General features: G+C 40.8%; 1 protein-coding gene across 12 annotated transcripts in view; it reads left to right on the forward strand.

Annotated features, from left to right (window-relative positions):
• The window catches only part of LOC117987844 ((E3-independent) E2 ubiquitin-conjugating enzyme), a 31,324-nt gene that overhangs the window by 4,266 nt on the left and 9,594 nt on the right, over positions 1-17,464 (forward strand). For 3 of the 12 annotated variants that reach the window (XM_069502657.1, XM_069502666.1, XM_069502660.1), the window contains exons 3-20: positions 82-324; positions 1,203-1,317; positions 1,449-1,580; positions 2,522-2,664; positions 5,668-5,846; positions 6,652-6,798; positions 7,634-7,841; positions 8,551-8,676; positions 9,661-9,761; positions 10,789-10,924; positions 11,860-11,946; positions 12,806-12,971; positions 13,508-13,630; positions 14,108-14,271; positions 15,070-15,159; positions 15,580-15,789; positions 16,618-16,723; positions 17,329-17,437. In XM_069502657.1, coding sequence (XP_069358758.1) covers positions 82-324; positions 1,203-1,317; positions 1,449-1,580; positions 2,522-2,664; positions 5,668-5,846; positions 6,652-6,798; positions 7,634-7,841; positions 8,551-8,676; positions 9,661-9,761; positions 10,789-10,924; positions 11,860-11,946; positions 12,806-12,971; positions 13,508-13,630; positions 14,108-14,271; positions 15,070-15,159; positions 15,580-15,789; positions 16,618-16,723; positions 17,329-17,437 — 2,585 coding nt within the window. The remainder of the gene's footprint in view (positions 1-81; positions 325-1,202; positions 1,318-1,448; positions 1,581-2,521; positions 2,665-5,667; positions 5,847-6,651; positions 6,799-7,633; positions 7,842-8,550; positions 8,677-9,660; positions 9,762-10,788; positions 10,925-11,859; positions 11,947-12,805; positions 12,972-13,507; positions 13,631-14,107; positions 14,272-15,069; positions 15,160-15,579; positions 15,790-16,617; positions 16,724-17,328; positions 17,438-17,464) is intronic. The other 9 variants (XM_069502661.1, XM_069502662.1, XM_069502659.1 and 6 more) reach the window with 8 other exon arrangements.

A 17,464-nucleotide genomic window follows, 5' to 3' on the forward strand; every position in this document is an offset into this window, starting at 1 on the left:
CGAGTAATTTATTACCTATTTTGAATAAATCATTTGACTTTGAAAGTTGGCTTAGGTCTTTATAAATCCAATTTTTTCCAGGCTGTCCACAGTAAACTCCGTCTAGTATCAGCAGATGGTTCTCGCTTGGAATACCCAGATCTAGACACGTGCCCTCTCGAAGACTACTCCATGCGTCGTCGTCGTGCTACAACTTATTCTTCGTCAGAGTTCTACCCGGGACAGGTGGTGTACGGGCCTCTGGGGACCTTGGATAACGCCAATTGGTTGCACATGACCAAGGAAATGAAAGCCGCTCGAAAACATAAGATGCATGATCATAAGGTAAGGATTCATCATTACAACCCATCACCAGCCCACTACAGAGCGTGGATCAGGAGAGATTTAGGAGAGTTTAGACTATAGTAGTAGTTTAGACTATAGATTCAAGAGAGTTTAGACACGGGGGCACTGGGATATTAGTCAAGCTTTGAGTATATTATGGAGAACTCTCACGATTGCAGGTTCTGTCACGAGTTTTCCTTCACCTCTTTTGTGTTGCGTGATCGTAAAAGCGTGCTTAGCTGACGCGAGCTGAGCACGGGTTGGTTAAATTCTGTAGTAATATAAAAGCGTGCAGATTTGGCGAGACCGGTGTCGCCAGTTGAACACGGAAAGGGCGTATTTCTCTTTTCGTGTTCAACTGGCGTCACCAACATTTCCTGCATGTTTAGCAGTGGGAGGAGGATCATCATCATCATGATCAACCCATCGCCGGCTCACTACAGAGCACGGGTCTCCTCTCAGAGTGAGAAGGGTTTTGACCATAGTCTACCACGCTGGCCAAGTGCGGATTGGCAGACTGAAGGTGTGTGAACCTTTGAGAACATTATGGAGAACTCTCAGGCATGCAGGTTTCCTCACGATGTTTTCCTTCACCGTTAAAACGCATATAACTCCGAAAAGTTAGAGTTACGTGCCCGGGATCGAACCCCCGACCTCCGATTGGAAGGCGGACGTCCTAACCACTAGGCTACCACAGCTTCATGAGCACAGCAGTGGAAGGAGGATAGAGGGTGTATATCACATATTGCACCATACAGATTTGTCTGTTTCAGCAGATTATGACAAATTAAGCTTTTGGTTCCTTGTTCGAATTTCGCAAAGTAACGCCTACTTCTATACAAGCAAGGGTGGATGGTAAAGTATGTACCTGTCCACAGTTCACGGTGGAGGCGGTGGTGACGGAGAGCGTGAGCGTGCACTGGCAGTGCCGCGCGCTGTGCACGCACTTCGCGGAGGCGGCCGCGCCTCAGCAGCCCAAGATCCTAGTCGAAGGTTAGATAGAACTATGTCCACAGTTCATGGTGGAGGCGGTGGTGATGGAGAGCATGAGCGTGCACTGGCAGTGCCGCGCGCTGCGGTTTTTGTCTTTCTCCTTTAAACAGCAATTTTATTATTTGATACAGGTGAAGATCTGAAGAAGCTGAAGCTCCTGAACGTGTTCGAGCCGTGCACTTTGCAGGTCGGTGATCGCAACTTCCTCACCATCGGCTCCGAGGACACCTTCATCAGCAAGAAGCAGTGGAGGAAACAACAGAGTGAGTATATGCCTCATCCGACCACAGTATAACTAGGCCAGGCTTACTTGGTCATGTACCCGATGAAAATAGTCCTACGGCGTTGCGCCCCTTCGACAGCACTCGCGTTACTCTTAAGTTCAATCATAAAATCTTTACCTACAATATTAAGTCACTATCAACAGTCCCTGAATTTCCATAACTTACGCGAGCAGTATAACCCTGCAGCATCAGGATTCAGAGGTTAGATCCAAAAACAAATAAATGGGACCATCTCGGAAACTTCCACTGTTGATTAAAGAAAGATTTTGCAAATTGGTCCAAAAACCTCTTGAGAAAATGGTGACTACTTATTTTTAAGGAACCTTTCAAGGGTCTGGCAAAAGTTCTGGCAGACAGGACGTGTCTGGCAATAATGAATTTTTATTTTTAACAATATTTTGTACAATAAAGCTGGTTTTGTAAAAACCAGCTTTGCTACTTTAACATATGTTGGCAAGGTTTTATCTTTAGTGCCTGCTACCTGTGAAAAGGCCCAGCTTTTAGTTAGCAAGTATCCATACTTTCTTAACGTAATTATTATGTAGTAGACTACTAATTCTCAAAATTTCAGCTTTGCTAAAATTATGTAGGTCTTATTATGTAGGGGCTCTGGGATCTTACTCTAGTCTTATTACAATTCTCTCTATAAACATATTCTAATGGTGCACTTACATGGGCAATTTCTTAAGCAATTGTTGCTCGGCAAGACGTATGGATCGACATGGAGCAATAAGTGGAGCAATCTGAAGCAATCATTCGCATAATATTGCTGAAATTTTCAGGTATTGCAGTAAATTTCTTGATGTGGTTGTGAGGTCACAATTGAATAAATTGCCTGGAATTGCGGAATTTCAATAGCCCGTGTAAGCGTATTTTAAGATAAAACAAAAATCACAGTGTTTTATCTTTCTCCTTCGAAGGTAAATACTACAGGAATCTCCGTAAACAAACCCGGCCCGTCAAGAAATCTTCAAAGACTGATACTAACTCGTCAGAACAGATTCCCTCGCGACCCAAGAAGCGCGCTTCATCACACAGAAAACTGAAAGCTCCTGAAGTTAGTGTAAGTTTGAATAAAACCTTAATTGATTATTATTTATTTACTAGTTGATGCCCGAGACTTCGTTTCTGGATCTAGGTTTTTTAAATCCCTTCGGGAATTTCCCAATCGGGAAACTATTTCCGGTATAAAAAGTGGCCTATGTCACTCCAGGTTTTTAACTATACCCATACAAAAAATCACGTCGGGTTCGGCGCTCCGTTGCGACGTGGTTGAATGTCAAACCAACAAACAAGCACATTTTTGTGTTTATAATATGAGTAGTGATCTTCGTGATGTAATTGTAAAAATTGTTTAAAAAATGAACTACAAGAGCTGTTTTTTTTTATTTGGTTTACCAAAAATTAATAGTGAAAAGAAAAAGATTTTTCTATAAATTCAATTAACATACATAAATGAAACAGAGTTTTTTTTTATAATTTCTACGTGAAAAGGATACTACCTGGAAGAAAAAAAAATGGAAACCTGGTTGATAAAATTTGCCAGACCGTTCTTTTACCATTACTAAAAAAATTTGTTACTCAGATATGTTGTGGCCGTATGGTAATAATCAAATGCGGCAACGGTGAAAGATGTTTATTGAGAGCCGGCTTATGATCTACTCTCGCTTATGGACTAACAATACTAATAAAGAAATCTTACATACTATTGTTTAAATCTTATTGCTTAACTACCTAACCTACATAATTTTGCATCACCTCTCTTTCAATCCGATGTGCAGGCAACCTAATTCGATATATTGAGGAGTTGCATTTTTATGTTACTTAAACTGACAATTCGTACATATTACAACTCCCCTGAAAATGTATGCGGTTACCCCTCCCCTTAAAAGAAAAAAAATGTTAGACGCTACATCGAATCAGAAGAAAAGATGATGACAATCACAAAAATAAAATCTAATGCTAAATAAAATTAAAATTATGTAAGGAAACATTTTTTTTTACCGTTATTTCCTGTGCTCAAGTGCAATTTATCTTATCTCTTACTTCGTATGGGCATACTTTCAACCTTACTTATAACTAGAAAAATCGTAATCTATTAAGTGCAGTCAAGGATTTAACTTTTACAAAAGTTTTGAAAAATCTCATCATAGGTAATAAGATAATCTCAAAATAGCATCATAGGTATTAGATATGTATAAGCTGAGGTATCGATTTCACAAATCGACTTTAAAAGATTCTTTGACCTATCAAATAGTCGTCATCATAAGTATACAGCTGTCGTATAGCATCGTCGTAAGACGGTAAATATAAGGTTTCTATTCTATAACCCATAATAATACCTATTATTAAGTAAACATCTCAGGTATTCATATTTCCTGGACAGTCAAAATAAACCTCTCCTAGTCTTCATCTTCCTTTCAAGTTACTTCTTCACATAATACAAATAAATAAACAAATCAACAAACGCGGCGCGTACTCTCCTAATAAATATTTAACATAACATGCTTGCAAGCATTTTTCATAAGACTTATAGTCTTCATCAAACTTATTTCTTTCAATAAGTATTTAAATAACATTCAACTTTTCATAAAAATTCTAGGTCTTTCACTAACACCAGCGCGGTAGATAATGATCAAGAGTCTAGACAAATATAGTTGAATGGGGAAGTACTAAATATGCGCAAAATATCGCGTTCAAACAAATAAATAACAATCATCTTCCTACGTCAGTATGTCTCAATCCAAAATAAATATTGTATATTTTATACCTATAGCACTTCTACAGCCGAAGGGTGATCAAGCCTTTGGTTTGCAGAGTCCTAATTTGTCAAAGCCGGGTATAGTCTTACATCGTCAAAACTTGCACGAAACTAGACGAAAAACGTCTGTAGGGGAAAAAATTCTCCTTATTTCATATTCATTTCCTTGTATTTGCAAATTGCATCTCGAGCAAAACCATTGTCTCGTATAACAATACAAAATGTTCGGGTACGCGTGTGTCGTTGACCACGCGATGACACCGTTATAATTCTCTGAATTATTATATTTCGATTTTAACACCGAATATTTACGAAAGAAGTAAGTACCTACTTATTCATTTATTAATTATCTATTATTATTTTAAACTATCCTACACACTATATAAAATCTTACAAATGAAGCACGAAGGGAACTTATGAGTAGATAGTGGAGCAAGTATTATTTATTATTTAAAAAAATTACCAATATTCTCCTATCCTATACGTACAAAATTAAATTATCTACCCAAAAAAAATTACAATTCCTACACATTCTACCTATTTGCCCATTACGAGAGATAAATTGCACTTACTTTAACTGTTAGCGACACATTTTATTAATCAATTTCGTGACCGCCGTGTAATCGCCGTCGTCGTCAGGGGTGATTTCGCTCATCAGGCCCGGAGGTCTGGAGTCTGCGCCTCTTCTTTCTTCTTGGTGGGCCGGGAAAACCCTGGACTCCTCGAACTGGGCCGGGAATACCCTGGACACCTCCTAGTTGTGGCCGGGATAACCCTGGACGCACGATGATGCTGGGCCGATCAATGAAGCTTGAGATGTCTTCTGTTCATTATGGATTCATTTTTTTTGGCTTATTTCTTGATATTAGTGTTTCTTGATTTTTAATACAGGACGTGGAATTAAGTTCTTCTTTTTGTTCTAGCTGAGTCTTGAATATTCTTTTGAAAATTGTGTAGTCTTCTTCTTGATCGGTGCCCAGCCGGTGCACGCACTTAGATTACGCATGCACCGACTGGCAAGGGTCGCCATCAGATATGTTGTGGCCGTATGGTAATAATCAAATGCGGCAACGGTGAAAGATGTTTATTGAGAGCCGGCTTATGATCTACTCTCGCTTATGGACTAACAATACTAATAAAGAAGTCTTACATACTATTGTTTAAATCTTATTGCTTAACTACCTAACCTACATAATTTTGCATCACCTCTCTTTCAATCCGATGTGCAGGCAACCTAATTCGATATATTGAGGAGTTGCATTTTTATGTTACTTAAACTGACAATTCGTACATATTACATTACAGCAAAATGATATGGAGGTGGATGGCCGGGATGACAAACTGGAATCTCTGGACGACGCTCTACGGGAAGCGGCCAACTGTCCCAGCATCAAGATCGAGCCCACGGGAGACGTCTCGCTGCCCGTCGTGAGCAGCAGCCAGGAGGATACTGCTACTGAGGAGAAGAATGACTCTGGTATCAGGTAAGAATGCCAGAAATGCACGCTATCCCAACCCTTTGTCCTTTAATGGGGCCGATTCTCTTGTACACAATCTCTAAACTAAACTAAATTAACAGGTCTAAATCTAGTGCCACCCTTTTCCGCTAGCAACATTATGAAAGGGTTAGCAATAGATTTAGACGTGTCATTTTAGTTTAGTTAAATAAGAAAAAGACTTTTAAAAGTTTTAAGTATTTTGGCCTACTTGATGCCCGCGACTTCGTTCGCGTGGATTTCGTTTTTTTTTAAAAATTGGTAACTCTTTGATTTTCGTGGATAAAAAGTAGCCTATGTCACTCTCCAGGTCTTTTAGGTATGGTTATACCATGCAAAACATCACGCCAATCGGTTGCTCCGTTGCAGCGTGATTGAGTGACAGAAACGACGCTCTACCTAGCAGAAAGTGCCGATACGCGCAAATTGTAGCTTATCTAAAACAACCCAATCCAATGATATATGTAAAAAAAAGTAGATACCTTACATACGTATCTAAATTGAAGACTCAAAACTAGTACACTGGGACCACATTTATAGAGCGCTATCTCTTCTCTGTCGAGCGTTTTGTTTCTTCTGTCTTACTCATAATCAAGCACGAATCACTAATAATACAGCTGTCCGTCGATAAAGTGCAATCCCGAAAGCGGATGAAACTAGACCACAAAAACTCACTTTATCGAGGGGCACACTGTATAGTGTGTACTTTATATAAACGTAACATATCTATAGTAAATGTCTTGACTCCACATTCCACGTAGTAATTGAATAACAAAAGCACGTTGTACTAAAGTGGGCTAAGTAAATCCCACACACGCAGCCCGGAGCCGGCGCGCGAGGCGGGCGACAAGGGCGTGCTCAACGGCGAGCGCGCCGACCCCAACGACGACGACTCCGACAACTGGGAGAACACCAGCAGCGACGGCAGCGACACGGACAGGTGAGTGTATACACCGCGACAGGTCCGGGTGACAATCGGGGTATGAGGCAGGGAGACGCGCCGCACACCCGCGCTCGCCCGCACCGCGGGGGATGTGTGGGTGTGCGAGGCGTTTCCTCCCCGATTGCAATCTCGACCTGTACAGTACTACTACTTTTATAAGTTACGCCGATGTACCTGCGCAGAAATCTTATTTTTGAGTGTTGCGAAAATATTTTCAGTCAATTATGTTCATCCGCTATTGATTGTTGCCTACGCGCCATATTTTGTACAAGCGAATCATGAGTTAGAAAGAACGAGTCTCTGTTGTTCTTGTGCTTAAAATCTTCACGTCAAGCAGTAAGGTGTTTGTGTTTCATTGGTGTATACTCGGTTTTAGGTTACACTTTATTGCCAAAACGAATTTTGTCGATGCGACTTGTAAAAGTGGTAGTACTATATCTTCTCTTTTACACCTTTGTGGTAGGGATTTCTTAGTAGATACGTTTCTTTTATTATTCACTGTAGGCATTTTAAAACATGGAATTTTGAAATACCGTGTGCGTTTAGTTTTACTTGAACCGCGTACGTAAGGTAGCATACTCTTAATTTTGTAAAAAACAAGCTGAACAACCAGCATTGGGGTATCGGGTACCTCAGATGTGTGCCATAGAAGTTTGTGTCTGAGGGGGCCGACGCGGACATCCCAACACAAACTGAGTGGCCTATTTATTCGAGGTGTTGTGACGATATTTCTATTTTCTATTTTACAATGCGTATACTATGTATAAATTGATTCATGTAGTACATGTATAGCCTTAGTTAAAGATTTTTCAAATTGTTTTTTCATACACAGCGGTGCGACCTGGTCATCCCGTTGCTCATCCGCAGCCTCAGGGTCTGGAAGAGGTGCTAGATCTCCCCAATTGGCTGTGAGACTGCTCCGAGGCAAGAGATTAAAGAGAGCGGCCCGCCGCGCGCCGCCCGCGCCTCCGCCGAGACGCAGCGCCCGCGTCGTGGTCGAGACACTGCATACCACCAGCCGGGCCAACGTCGTGTGGCAGGTATGGCGGATCAACAAATTCCTGAAAGGTCGGCAACGTATTGTCGGTTTCTCTGGTGCTGCAAATGTTCATGGGCAGCGGTAATCACTCAACATCAGGTGACCCGCCTGCTCGATTGCTTGCTATTTTTATTTAGAAAAAATTATCACTTCATTTTGATATTAATCAATAGGTTTCGATTCAGAACAGGATGAGGTCGCCAAAACATTTTTGCCTAAACTGTGAATTCAAAAACTCAGTTTGTAAGTCTGTCAACTGACAACGGTTTGTCAAGTTGGCAAACACTGTTAGGACATGGTCAACAAGGTTGAAATTGAATCCACTAGTTCCTCAAAATGTAATGCGATTGCAACGGTATTTTTGAACCTTGTTATTCTTCCGGTTTGTCTGGGACTGTTCCAAAAGGCATTTTGGTATTTGTGGGGTTTGGGACAGGATTCAAGGTCATCAATGGGGATCCACATTGCCAGTTGATCCCGACAGGCGGCGCATAAGCGAACCGGTCATAGAGGCAGTATACTGAGCTGTCAAGCCATAATTTAAAAAAAATACTGCCATGAAAACATATAAAATCTCCCTAATCTAAGTAAGAAGCTATGAAGATGACAGTGCATTGGCCGCACCTCTTGTGGCGCCCTCTGAGATCAGTTTTGCGTGTGGATCCCCATTGATTTCAATTGTTTTGTACAGCATGTTTTTTTTCTTGCAGGATGGAACAATAGAAATGGGCATACCATCAACTCAGCTTTACCCGATACACCATTTGGATGGACAAGAATGTTTTCCGGGCGATTTCGTCATCAATGGGGCAGCTAACGTCGAGGAAAACCAACAAGTAAGTTCAATGTATCCATACTAATATTGTAAATGCGAAAGTGTGTCTGTGTGTCGGCTAGCTTTACCACCCATTTATTTAACCAATTTGGATGAAATTTGGTACAGAGATAGTTTATATCTTAGGGCTGGACAGGCTACTTTTTGTCCTGGAAAATCAAAGAGCTCCCATGGGATTTTTAAAAAACCTAAATTCACGTTAACTAAGTCGCGAACATCACAAAGGTGCAGAGGTAGCTTTGATCATGGAGGAACATAGACTACTTTTAATCCCAGAAAATTGAAAATTCCCTACTACTAAAACCTTAATCCACGAAGACGAAGTTTAGAGCATCATCTAGTCTATATTCGACGCATTTGAAACTGAAGCGTCGAGCTATCTTACCTACGACCTGTAAGTGCGAGCGAAACAGATAACTCGACGACTCAGTTTTTAAATGCATCGCCTATAGAAACGAAATGATTACACTTTTTCCTGCTAGGTTGAAGAGAGAGAGCGCCTGCCTGATTTTTTCTACAAAATCTTTTTACCAAGCAATTATTGTGTTGAACACCGAATTCGAAATTAATTGATATTGTGTCTTGTACTATTAACAAGGTACAAAGCAGGTGATCTCGAACAAGACGCAAGGTCTTGGGCTGAAATCTATAGAACGTACTTTGACTTTGCTCAGACTTAAGACAGTTAAAACGAGACAGATTTATATAAGAGCTATAACTCTGTCTCATTTTAATTCTAAGTAAAGTCAAAATCAAAGTTCCTTCGTTCCAAAGCTCAGATTTAAGTCAGACTTAAAACGAGACAGATTTATGTGAGGGACATACATATTATAATATGTTTTTCGTTTTAAAACTAAGAAAAGTCTGAGCAAAGTCAAGGTACGATCTATAGATCTCAGCATTAGTTCGGGGCAAACTACTGGTTATATAGTTCAGCAATGTGCGTACAATCAAGGCATAAATGACGTCCGAAGTGATGTTTCAGTTAAAACACCGTGAGTACGGGGTGGTTCAGCGCGTGGACCACCACGGCCGCACGGCTATCGTCAACTGGTACCGCACCTACACGAGCTCTGAGGATCCTGTGTAAGTATATTTGTATTACAATACTGTATTTGACAACTAGTCAAATCAGTAACATTTTATCAAACGTCAAAACGCGCGCTTAGTATGCGATATTCTATGAAATACCGGTGTGTGACGTCACAATCATTTGAGGTGCTTTTTTAGTTTAATAGATAATTTAAAATGGTTATTACACTTAAAACCAACAAAGGACGTGGATTTTATGTATTTTGGAAGACCCTCTATTTAATTATCACCGAGAAATAATTTATTTTTGATGTAGTCAAATACCCAATTGATCATATCATCATACAGTTGCGGAAATGCCATTTGTTTTCTGTACGCGCTGGGTGAAATAGGGTATTTTACCCTTTTTTGGAAAGTGTCCTAATTTGATCCTAAGGTCATAACAAACTACCGAAAAATTTACAAAAAAATTATTCGATAATATAAGTGCAATAAAAATGCATTTTAATTTTGTATTTCCCCCGCGAAAACGCTAGCCGCCATTCTGTTTAGGTTTATGAGCTGTCATGACGTCACGCGGATTGGTAAAAAACGGCATTTTCTTATTTAATTACGTTTGAATTACAATCCATGTGACGTCACAGTTAGAATTGATCATAGCGGCTACAGTTTCATGTGTTTAGAATGTTTGTAGAACAAGTAAAAAAAAGTGAAATCTTTAAAATGAATTATAAAATTCGTTATATAATTTTATAAACGGAAATTAACATTTTTCGGTTGCGTATTACTAATATTATCGTGTTTATAGATTTTTTCTCGCTTGGTGTTAAATACCCTATTCGGCAATTCTTCTTTTTGATACAGTTCTTGCAATTCACACAGGCGAGTGGACTTTACTTGTGGTTACGTCGGATACACGGGTATTGTGTAAGTGTGCGTGCATGTCGGACCAATCAGTCGCGAGCAAGCGCTCGCAAACGCACACATTCAGTGTACCAACCTTATACCGTTACGACTTAAACACAAGCATGAGCCACTCGCCTTCGTGTATAGTAAGAACTGTAACAATAACTTTTCTTAGGCCCCAACTGTTATACGAGAGCGAGATGAGCGTGTACGATCTGAAGGACCACCCGGACTTCCAGTACCGGCCGGGGACCGTCGTCATCCGCGTCGCCAATTTCACCGGCGAGGATGCCAACTGCACTGCGGGACAGGTCAATATCATTTATTTCATCATCATCATCATCATCAACCGATAGACGTCCACTGCTGGACATTGGTCTCTTGTAGGGACTTCCACACGCCACAATCTTATTTATGCATTTATATTTGTATGTTTTAATTCATCTATCTTTATATATAAAAGGAAAAGCTGACTGACTGACTGACTGTTCTATCAACGCACATCTCAAAGTACTGGGCGGATTGGACTGAAAGTTATGCAGATAGCTTATGACGTAGACATCCGCTAAGAAAGGATTTTTAAAATTTCAACCCCTAAGGGCGTTTGTGAACTCATCCGTATTCGGTTAGTATCTGTGATTCCGTACCGCACTCATCCGTGAAATCACAGATTCCGTAAAAATACGAATCGAATGAGTACGTATTTGTATGACAGCCACTTCGAATAATCACGAATACGAATCGAATACGGATGAGTGCACAAACACCCTAAGGGGGTAAAATGGGATCTGAAAGAGCAGTCCACGTGGACGAAGTAGCCGGCATAAGCTAGTCATTTATTATTATTGCCATCATCAAACTGATAGGCTGCTGGCTATAGGTCTTGTGTAGGGACTTCCACACGCCACGGTCTTGCGCCGCCTGAATCCAGCGGCTCCGTGCGACTCATCTGATGTCAGTCGTCTCCGACTTGCATTTCCTTCATTCAGCTTCTTTTCATTCAGGATTTCCTTTGCGAGACAGACGAACAGTCTTGCGCCTTTATAATATTAGGTTTTATAAGTCCCGCAAATTGCTAATGCGTGTGGCCGCCATTTTAGTGACGTCAGCACTAGACTGAAGTTTCGAGCTGATGGTATATTTTTATTTCGGCTGACGTCAATATTACGTCATTTCGATGTTAATGAGACATGGTTCCAGCGCAATAGCAGTTTGCGGGACTTATATTTGTATATTTTTTGTGTAGGTCATAGACAACTTCCCAACTGGACGTGTCAAAGTGTGGTGGGTCGACGGACACACGAGCATGTGCTGGCCACAGGATCTTTATAAGGTACTGATTATTGAGGATCCTATTCTAATGATGCTCAAAAAAGTATTTTATGCTATACCATTGAATTAAATGTAGGTATAGAACGACTATTCTGGACAAAAATAGTATTCCACAAAGTTGACAAACCAAAAAATAGATAAAGGGCTTTGAAGATTTTTGCCTGGCTAGTAGTCCGCCATTTTACTTTTTCCGAAAATAGCGGCTACACATAAAACCTATATTAATCAACAGCTGGCATCAATAAAAACAAGTATTGTATGGGACAAAATCTTCCAAAGCGTCACTTTAGTATCAGTTATCACCGAGATTATAAGCTATCAAAGTTGTACTGGTGGAGTCATCAGTACAACAATCTAGTCACCAGTACGACTTTGATAGTTTATATTTCGGAAACTTGACACTTTGGAAGATTTTGTCTATTGATTTATTGCAGGTTTAATGCTTAGCCGCTATTTAAAAAAGAAAGAACATGGCAGACATATAGATAGGATAGGCTCCATACTAAAATATTCAAACCCCTTTGGAAATTGAACATTTGTTAGTACTTATACCTTTTTGTAAGGCTTCTCGTGCCTGTATATAAAGATAATGTATCTTCAAAAAAGGAAAACATGGGGACATTTTATATCTATTTTACTGTGAAAAATCATTGCTCTAAGCCGTAGAGCAATGATTTTTTACAGTAAAATAAATAATAGATCCAGATCCAGATCCAAAAATATCCAGAAAGAAAACAGGCGAAAGCGTTTGTCTGAAGAAAAGACCACTCGCATTTTCTCTTGACATGGCTTATACTTTTTTGGAAAAGAATATAAGCCATGTCAAGCATGGCCGTCTCAGTCAAGCAGTACACCTATAGGTCTTACAGGTTGGGGAGTACGATTCTGAAGACGGCGAGTTTTTGGGCTCAGACGGCTCGGGGTCAGAAGACTCGTGGGAGACGCAGAGCTCTGTGCCCGAGCCTCGCACCCCTGATGTGCCGCCTCCTGCGAGGTCGACCAGCGAAGAGCACCCCCCACAGCCAGGTAACAGAACATGACCAACTCTCTTTGTAAATAATATTTGACAAATATTTGGACCAAATGAGCCGGGGTCAGAAGTCTCAGAGCCTCGCACCGCTGACGTGTCTGACGTGAATACTTCCTACAGTCAGGTAATTCATCTATAACAAATATTGGATCAAATTACTCGGGATCATAAGATTTGTAGCAAACGCAGAGCACCCACTGTTGGACATGGGCTTCTTGTAAATAGCACCAACATGTTCTATCTTTGTTTTTTATCAACCAATCGATGCCAGTCTTCCTCCGGATATCGTCGCTCCACTCCGTTTGCTAAGACGTAGTCTCCAATAGAGGACCTGTCAATGTCCATCGGCCCTCCAACACACCACTTGAGAGCTATGCCCGTTACTTATTGCTTTGGCGAACTTAGTTTCGGACTTATCCCTCAAAGAAATCCCTTGCTGGAGTTGGCAGACTAGCCACGCTGACGGTGTCCATATTTCAGCACAGTAGGTCATTATTGGCAGGACGCACTGATTGAAGACCTTTGTCTTCAGGCCTTGTGGTACGAGCGATGAAAAGACTCGACGACGTTTACCAAATGCTGCCCAGCCTAGCTGTATTCTCCTATCGATTTTCTTCTCGAAACTCTTCTTACCCAATCGGGAAAATTGCTCAAGGTACGTATTGCTTGGACAGCTGCGAGAATTGAGCCATCAACAGTGATCGGCCCTGGAGCGACCAGTAATTTAACTTAAGCTTGGACTCCAAGTTCAACCGTAAACCTATAATAATAATTGGGAAGCATCGTGGAACTAGGATACCATCGAGCATGTTATGTTAAAGGTCCTGCAACGAACTTGGGATGATGATATCATCGGCAAATCGAAATCTTAGGGTGAAATCTATAGAGCGCACTCTGACTTTGCTTAGACTTAAGCCAGAGTTTAAACGGGACAGATGTATATCTCTGACATAAATCTGTCTCGTTTTAACTCAATCTTAAGTCTGAGCAAAGTCAAAGTGATATAGATCTCAGCCTTAGATGTTTTTGAGTTTTTTACTTTGTCATTTGTATGGGATTACGTAACATAGAAAGCCCTATACTAACTTATCTCCGAGATAGAGTATAGTAAATTTATTTTGTATCCCCTCAGTGTTCGCAAGCAGTCCGAGCGAGGAAACAGCGCTAGTGCCAGCGGACAGCGCAGTGCCAAAGTTGCTGGAGCCGCGGGTGGCCGCGCACATCGAGCGCGGCCGAGTGGCCATGCGACGCCTCGAGGAGATCTTCGCCAAACATCCTACGCTGCAGAGCCAGGAGGTAGGCCTTCATTTTTCTAGGGCTCCGTACCTCGAAAGAAAGGAACCCTTATGGGATCACTTCATGTCTGTATGTCGTATCTGTCAATTCGGGGGAAGCAAAATCTATAGGCTATAGGGTACTAGCGTAAAAATGTCTTATACGCACAAGTAAAGGGAAAAATCCGAAAATCGTGAATTTGTGAATTAAAATTCACCAAAAAAATGAAAATGTAAAATTAACTTACTGTATCACAATATAGATGTTCTACATAAAAGTGTTAGGTATATCTTGTACGGTGCTACGTAACCCTTCGTGTGAGAGTTCGACTCGCAGTTGACTAGTTTTTTTGTTAATTTCAAAAACAAAATTCACAACAAATTAAGAGTGACCCAGTTCAAGAAGTCCTCTCCCTAATGGGCAGCCGACTTCTGGCGAAGTGAAACGCAAAGCATTTTTCACTGCCAAACCATTGGTACTGATTCTGAGCACAACCTAATTTTAGAGTATTTGCATACTCTTCATACTAATGTAATATGAAAAGGACGGACGCAGTTTGACAGTTATAAATTTTATTTTTTGATGTAAAACCCGTGATTTTAGCGCACAGTCGCGAGCCTACTGTTTAAATTTGTTGCGTGCACTAAAATTTAGAGTCTTTAAATGTAAAGTTCATGTTCTGTCCCTTTTTAGCATTGTTAAAAGAAAAGGATGCAGATACTCTAAATTGACACAACTTCTAGCGGTCAAGTAGTAGCTTGGTAATGAAATTATAGTTTTTGGATTTGACTGAACCTGAAACTAAACATTGCATTTCAGATAATGCGGAAATTGCTAAACCTGTACAAAGACTGTCGATTTTTGGATCGATTGATGGGAACCACTTTCTTTCATGAGGACCACTTCTTGGTGAGGTTGCTTTGCCGTAATAACTGTTTCGATAGGTCTTAGCTTACCATTTTTTTTATTCTACTAGGTATTTTATTATTTACCTATGCATTATTAGAAACTAGCTAATGCACGCGACTTCGTCTGCGTGGGTTTAAGCTTTTAAAAATCCCGTGGGAACTCTTTGATCTTCCGGGATAAAAAGTAGCCTATGTCATTTTCCAGGTTTTACCTATACCCATCCAAAAAATCTATCCGTTGGTCCGTTGCGACGTGATTGAAGAACAATAAGTTCCCACGGGATTTAAAAATTTAAATCCACGCGAACGAAGTCGCAGGCATCATATAATAAAAATTGTTTATCTGTATGAAATATATAATGATGACAGAAAGTGCAAACCTTTGTTGGCGTGGATGCTTATTTTCAAATATCTCTTTTAGGGTTTACTAGAACGCGTACGCGAACGCGGCGCGAGCACGCCGCGTGCGGGCGAGCGGCGCGTGCACGAGCAGTTGGCGCGGCTCTTCGCGCCTGCCGATGCTGACGACCCTCCCACCGAGGCGCCCCTCGACGACCTCGACACCATCATGGTGGACGATAAGCCCTTCAAACCTATTGTAGTCGCCAATGTTACTGTGGAACCTATGGACGTAAGTTTATACCATGAAGGGAGTAATGGAGAGTTCACTTCCAATACTTTCTCGAAGCAAACACCTACTTATCGCTATCGCACTTCGACTAACCAATTAGAGCGAGACATGCAGGTCTGAGAAGAGCCCACAACAAAGTCAGCCGGGTATTCTTTTTATTATCACCACTTTACAAAATCACTTAAACTAATTATAACTAACACAAAGCTGATAAACAACTCATTCCTAAGCTTTCTTATCATTTAAATAATACTATTGTAATAGGATTTTTCAATAAGTTTAAGTTTTATGAAAACTTTGAACTTGTTCAGAGACATCTTCATATTCATTCCAATGTCTAAAACAAGCTGAAGTTTGTCCAAACATCTACAGTGCGACAAGGCTATCTTGGCGCGTGACCAAAAACGGAACTAATGTTGCCGTCAAGTGTCCCCTTTGTTCATGTTTGAATATTCTAAGCCTTTGTTCTCCACCAGCGCCCCCATGTCAATGTCATTCAAGTGCCAAGAGAGCCTTGTCGCACTGTACACTCTGCAGACAGCGCTTCAAATGGAAAACTTAAACTTATCTGCATAGTTATTTCTATAATAGCCTCAATAGCTCAACGGGTAGAGGAGTGGACTGAAAACCGAAAGGTCGACGGTTCAAACCCCGCCCGTTGTACTATTGTCGTACCTACTCCTAGCACAAGCCTGACGCTTAGTTGGAGAGGAAAGGGGAATATTAGTCATTAAAAATGGCTAATAGTATTCTTTAAAAAAAAATAACTCTATAATTTTGTTTGATATATCACGGTTTGGTGATTGAACACTATCTTAACATTTTCAGGTAGAAAGCGATTCACCAAAGAAATCTCTCTTTTTGAACATTGAATCGGCACAGTCGTCCAGTTCGGGAACTAATTTTGCTCAAGATAATGCCACATCAGAAAACGGTAAAGTTAATAATTTTATTGTTTTACTAGCTTATTCCCGCGACTTCGTTCGCGTGGACTACACAAATTTCAACCCCCTGTTTTACCCCTTTAGGGGTTGAATTTTGAAAAATCCTTTCTTAGCGGATGCCTACGTCATAATATCTATCTGCATGCCAAATTTCAGCCCGATCCGTAAAGTTTTGAGCTGTGTGTTGATAGATCAGTCAGTCAGTCACCTTTTCCTTTTATATATTTAGATTAGGGTTTCGGACCTCAAAAAGAAAAAGGAACCTTTATAGCATCACTAGCTGTCTGTCTACAGACTACGTTGTCTAGAAAATCTAGGGAAAAGATAGGGTTCCCGTTGACCTAGATTTATGAAATTTGGCAGGTAGGTCTTATAGCACAAGTAAAGGAAAAAAAATCGAACAACCGTGGATTCATGTTTACATAACAAACTTAAAATGTGTCCAGGAAAAAATAATATAGATGGCGCTGTCCGTCATTAACTTGCAGTGTTCTACATAAAAGTTTTAGGTTTATTTTGTACGATGGTACGGAACCCTTCGTGTGCGAGTCAGACGCGCACTTGACCGGTTTTTTTTTTTTTTTTTTTTTGTTAGCGGGTGGTCTCGCGGACGTGGACGGCGAGGGCGGCGCGCGGAACGTGTGCTACAAGCTGTGCTCCCTCATACACCGACAGCTTGTCAAAGCGCACGCCGAAGTCAGCCGGTATGACATCGTTATCATACTATTTTG

Source organism: Maniola hyperantus, chromosome 13 (genome assembly GCF_902806685.2).
Source record: "Maniola hyperantus chromosome 13, iAphHyp1.2, whole genome shotgun sequence".
NCBI classification, from domain to species: Eukaryota; Metazoa; Arthropoda; class Insecta; order Lepidoptera; family Nymphalidae; genus Maniola; species Maniola hyperantus.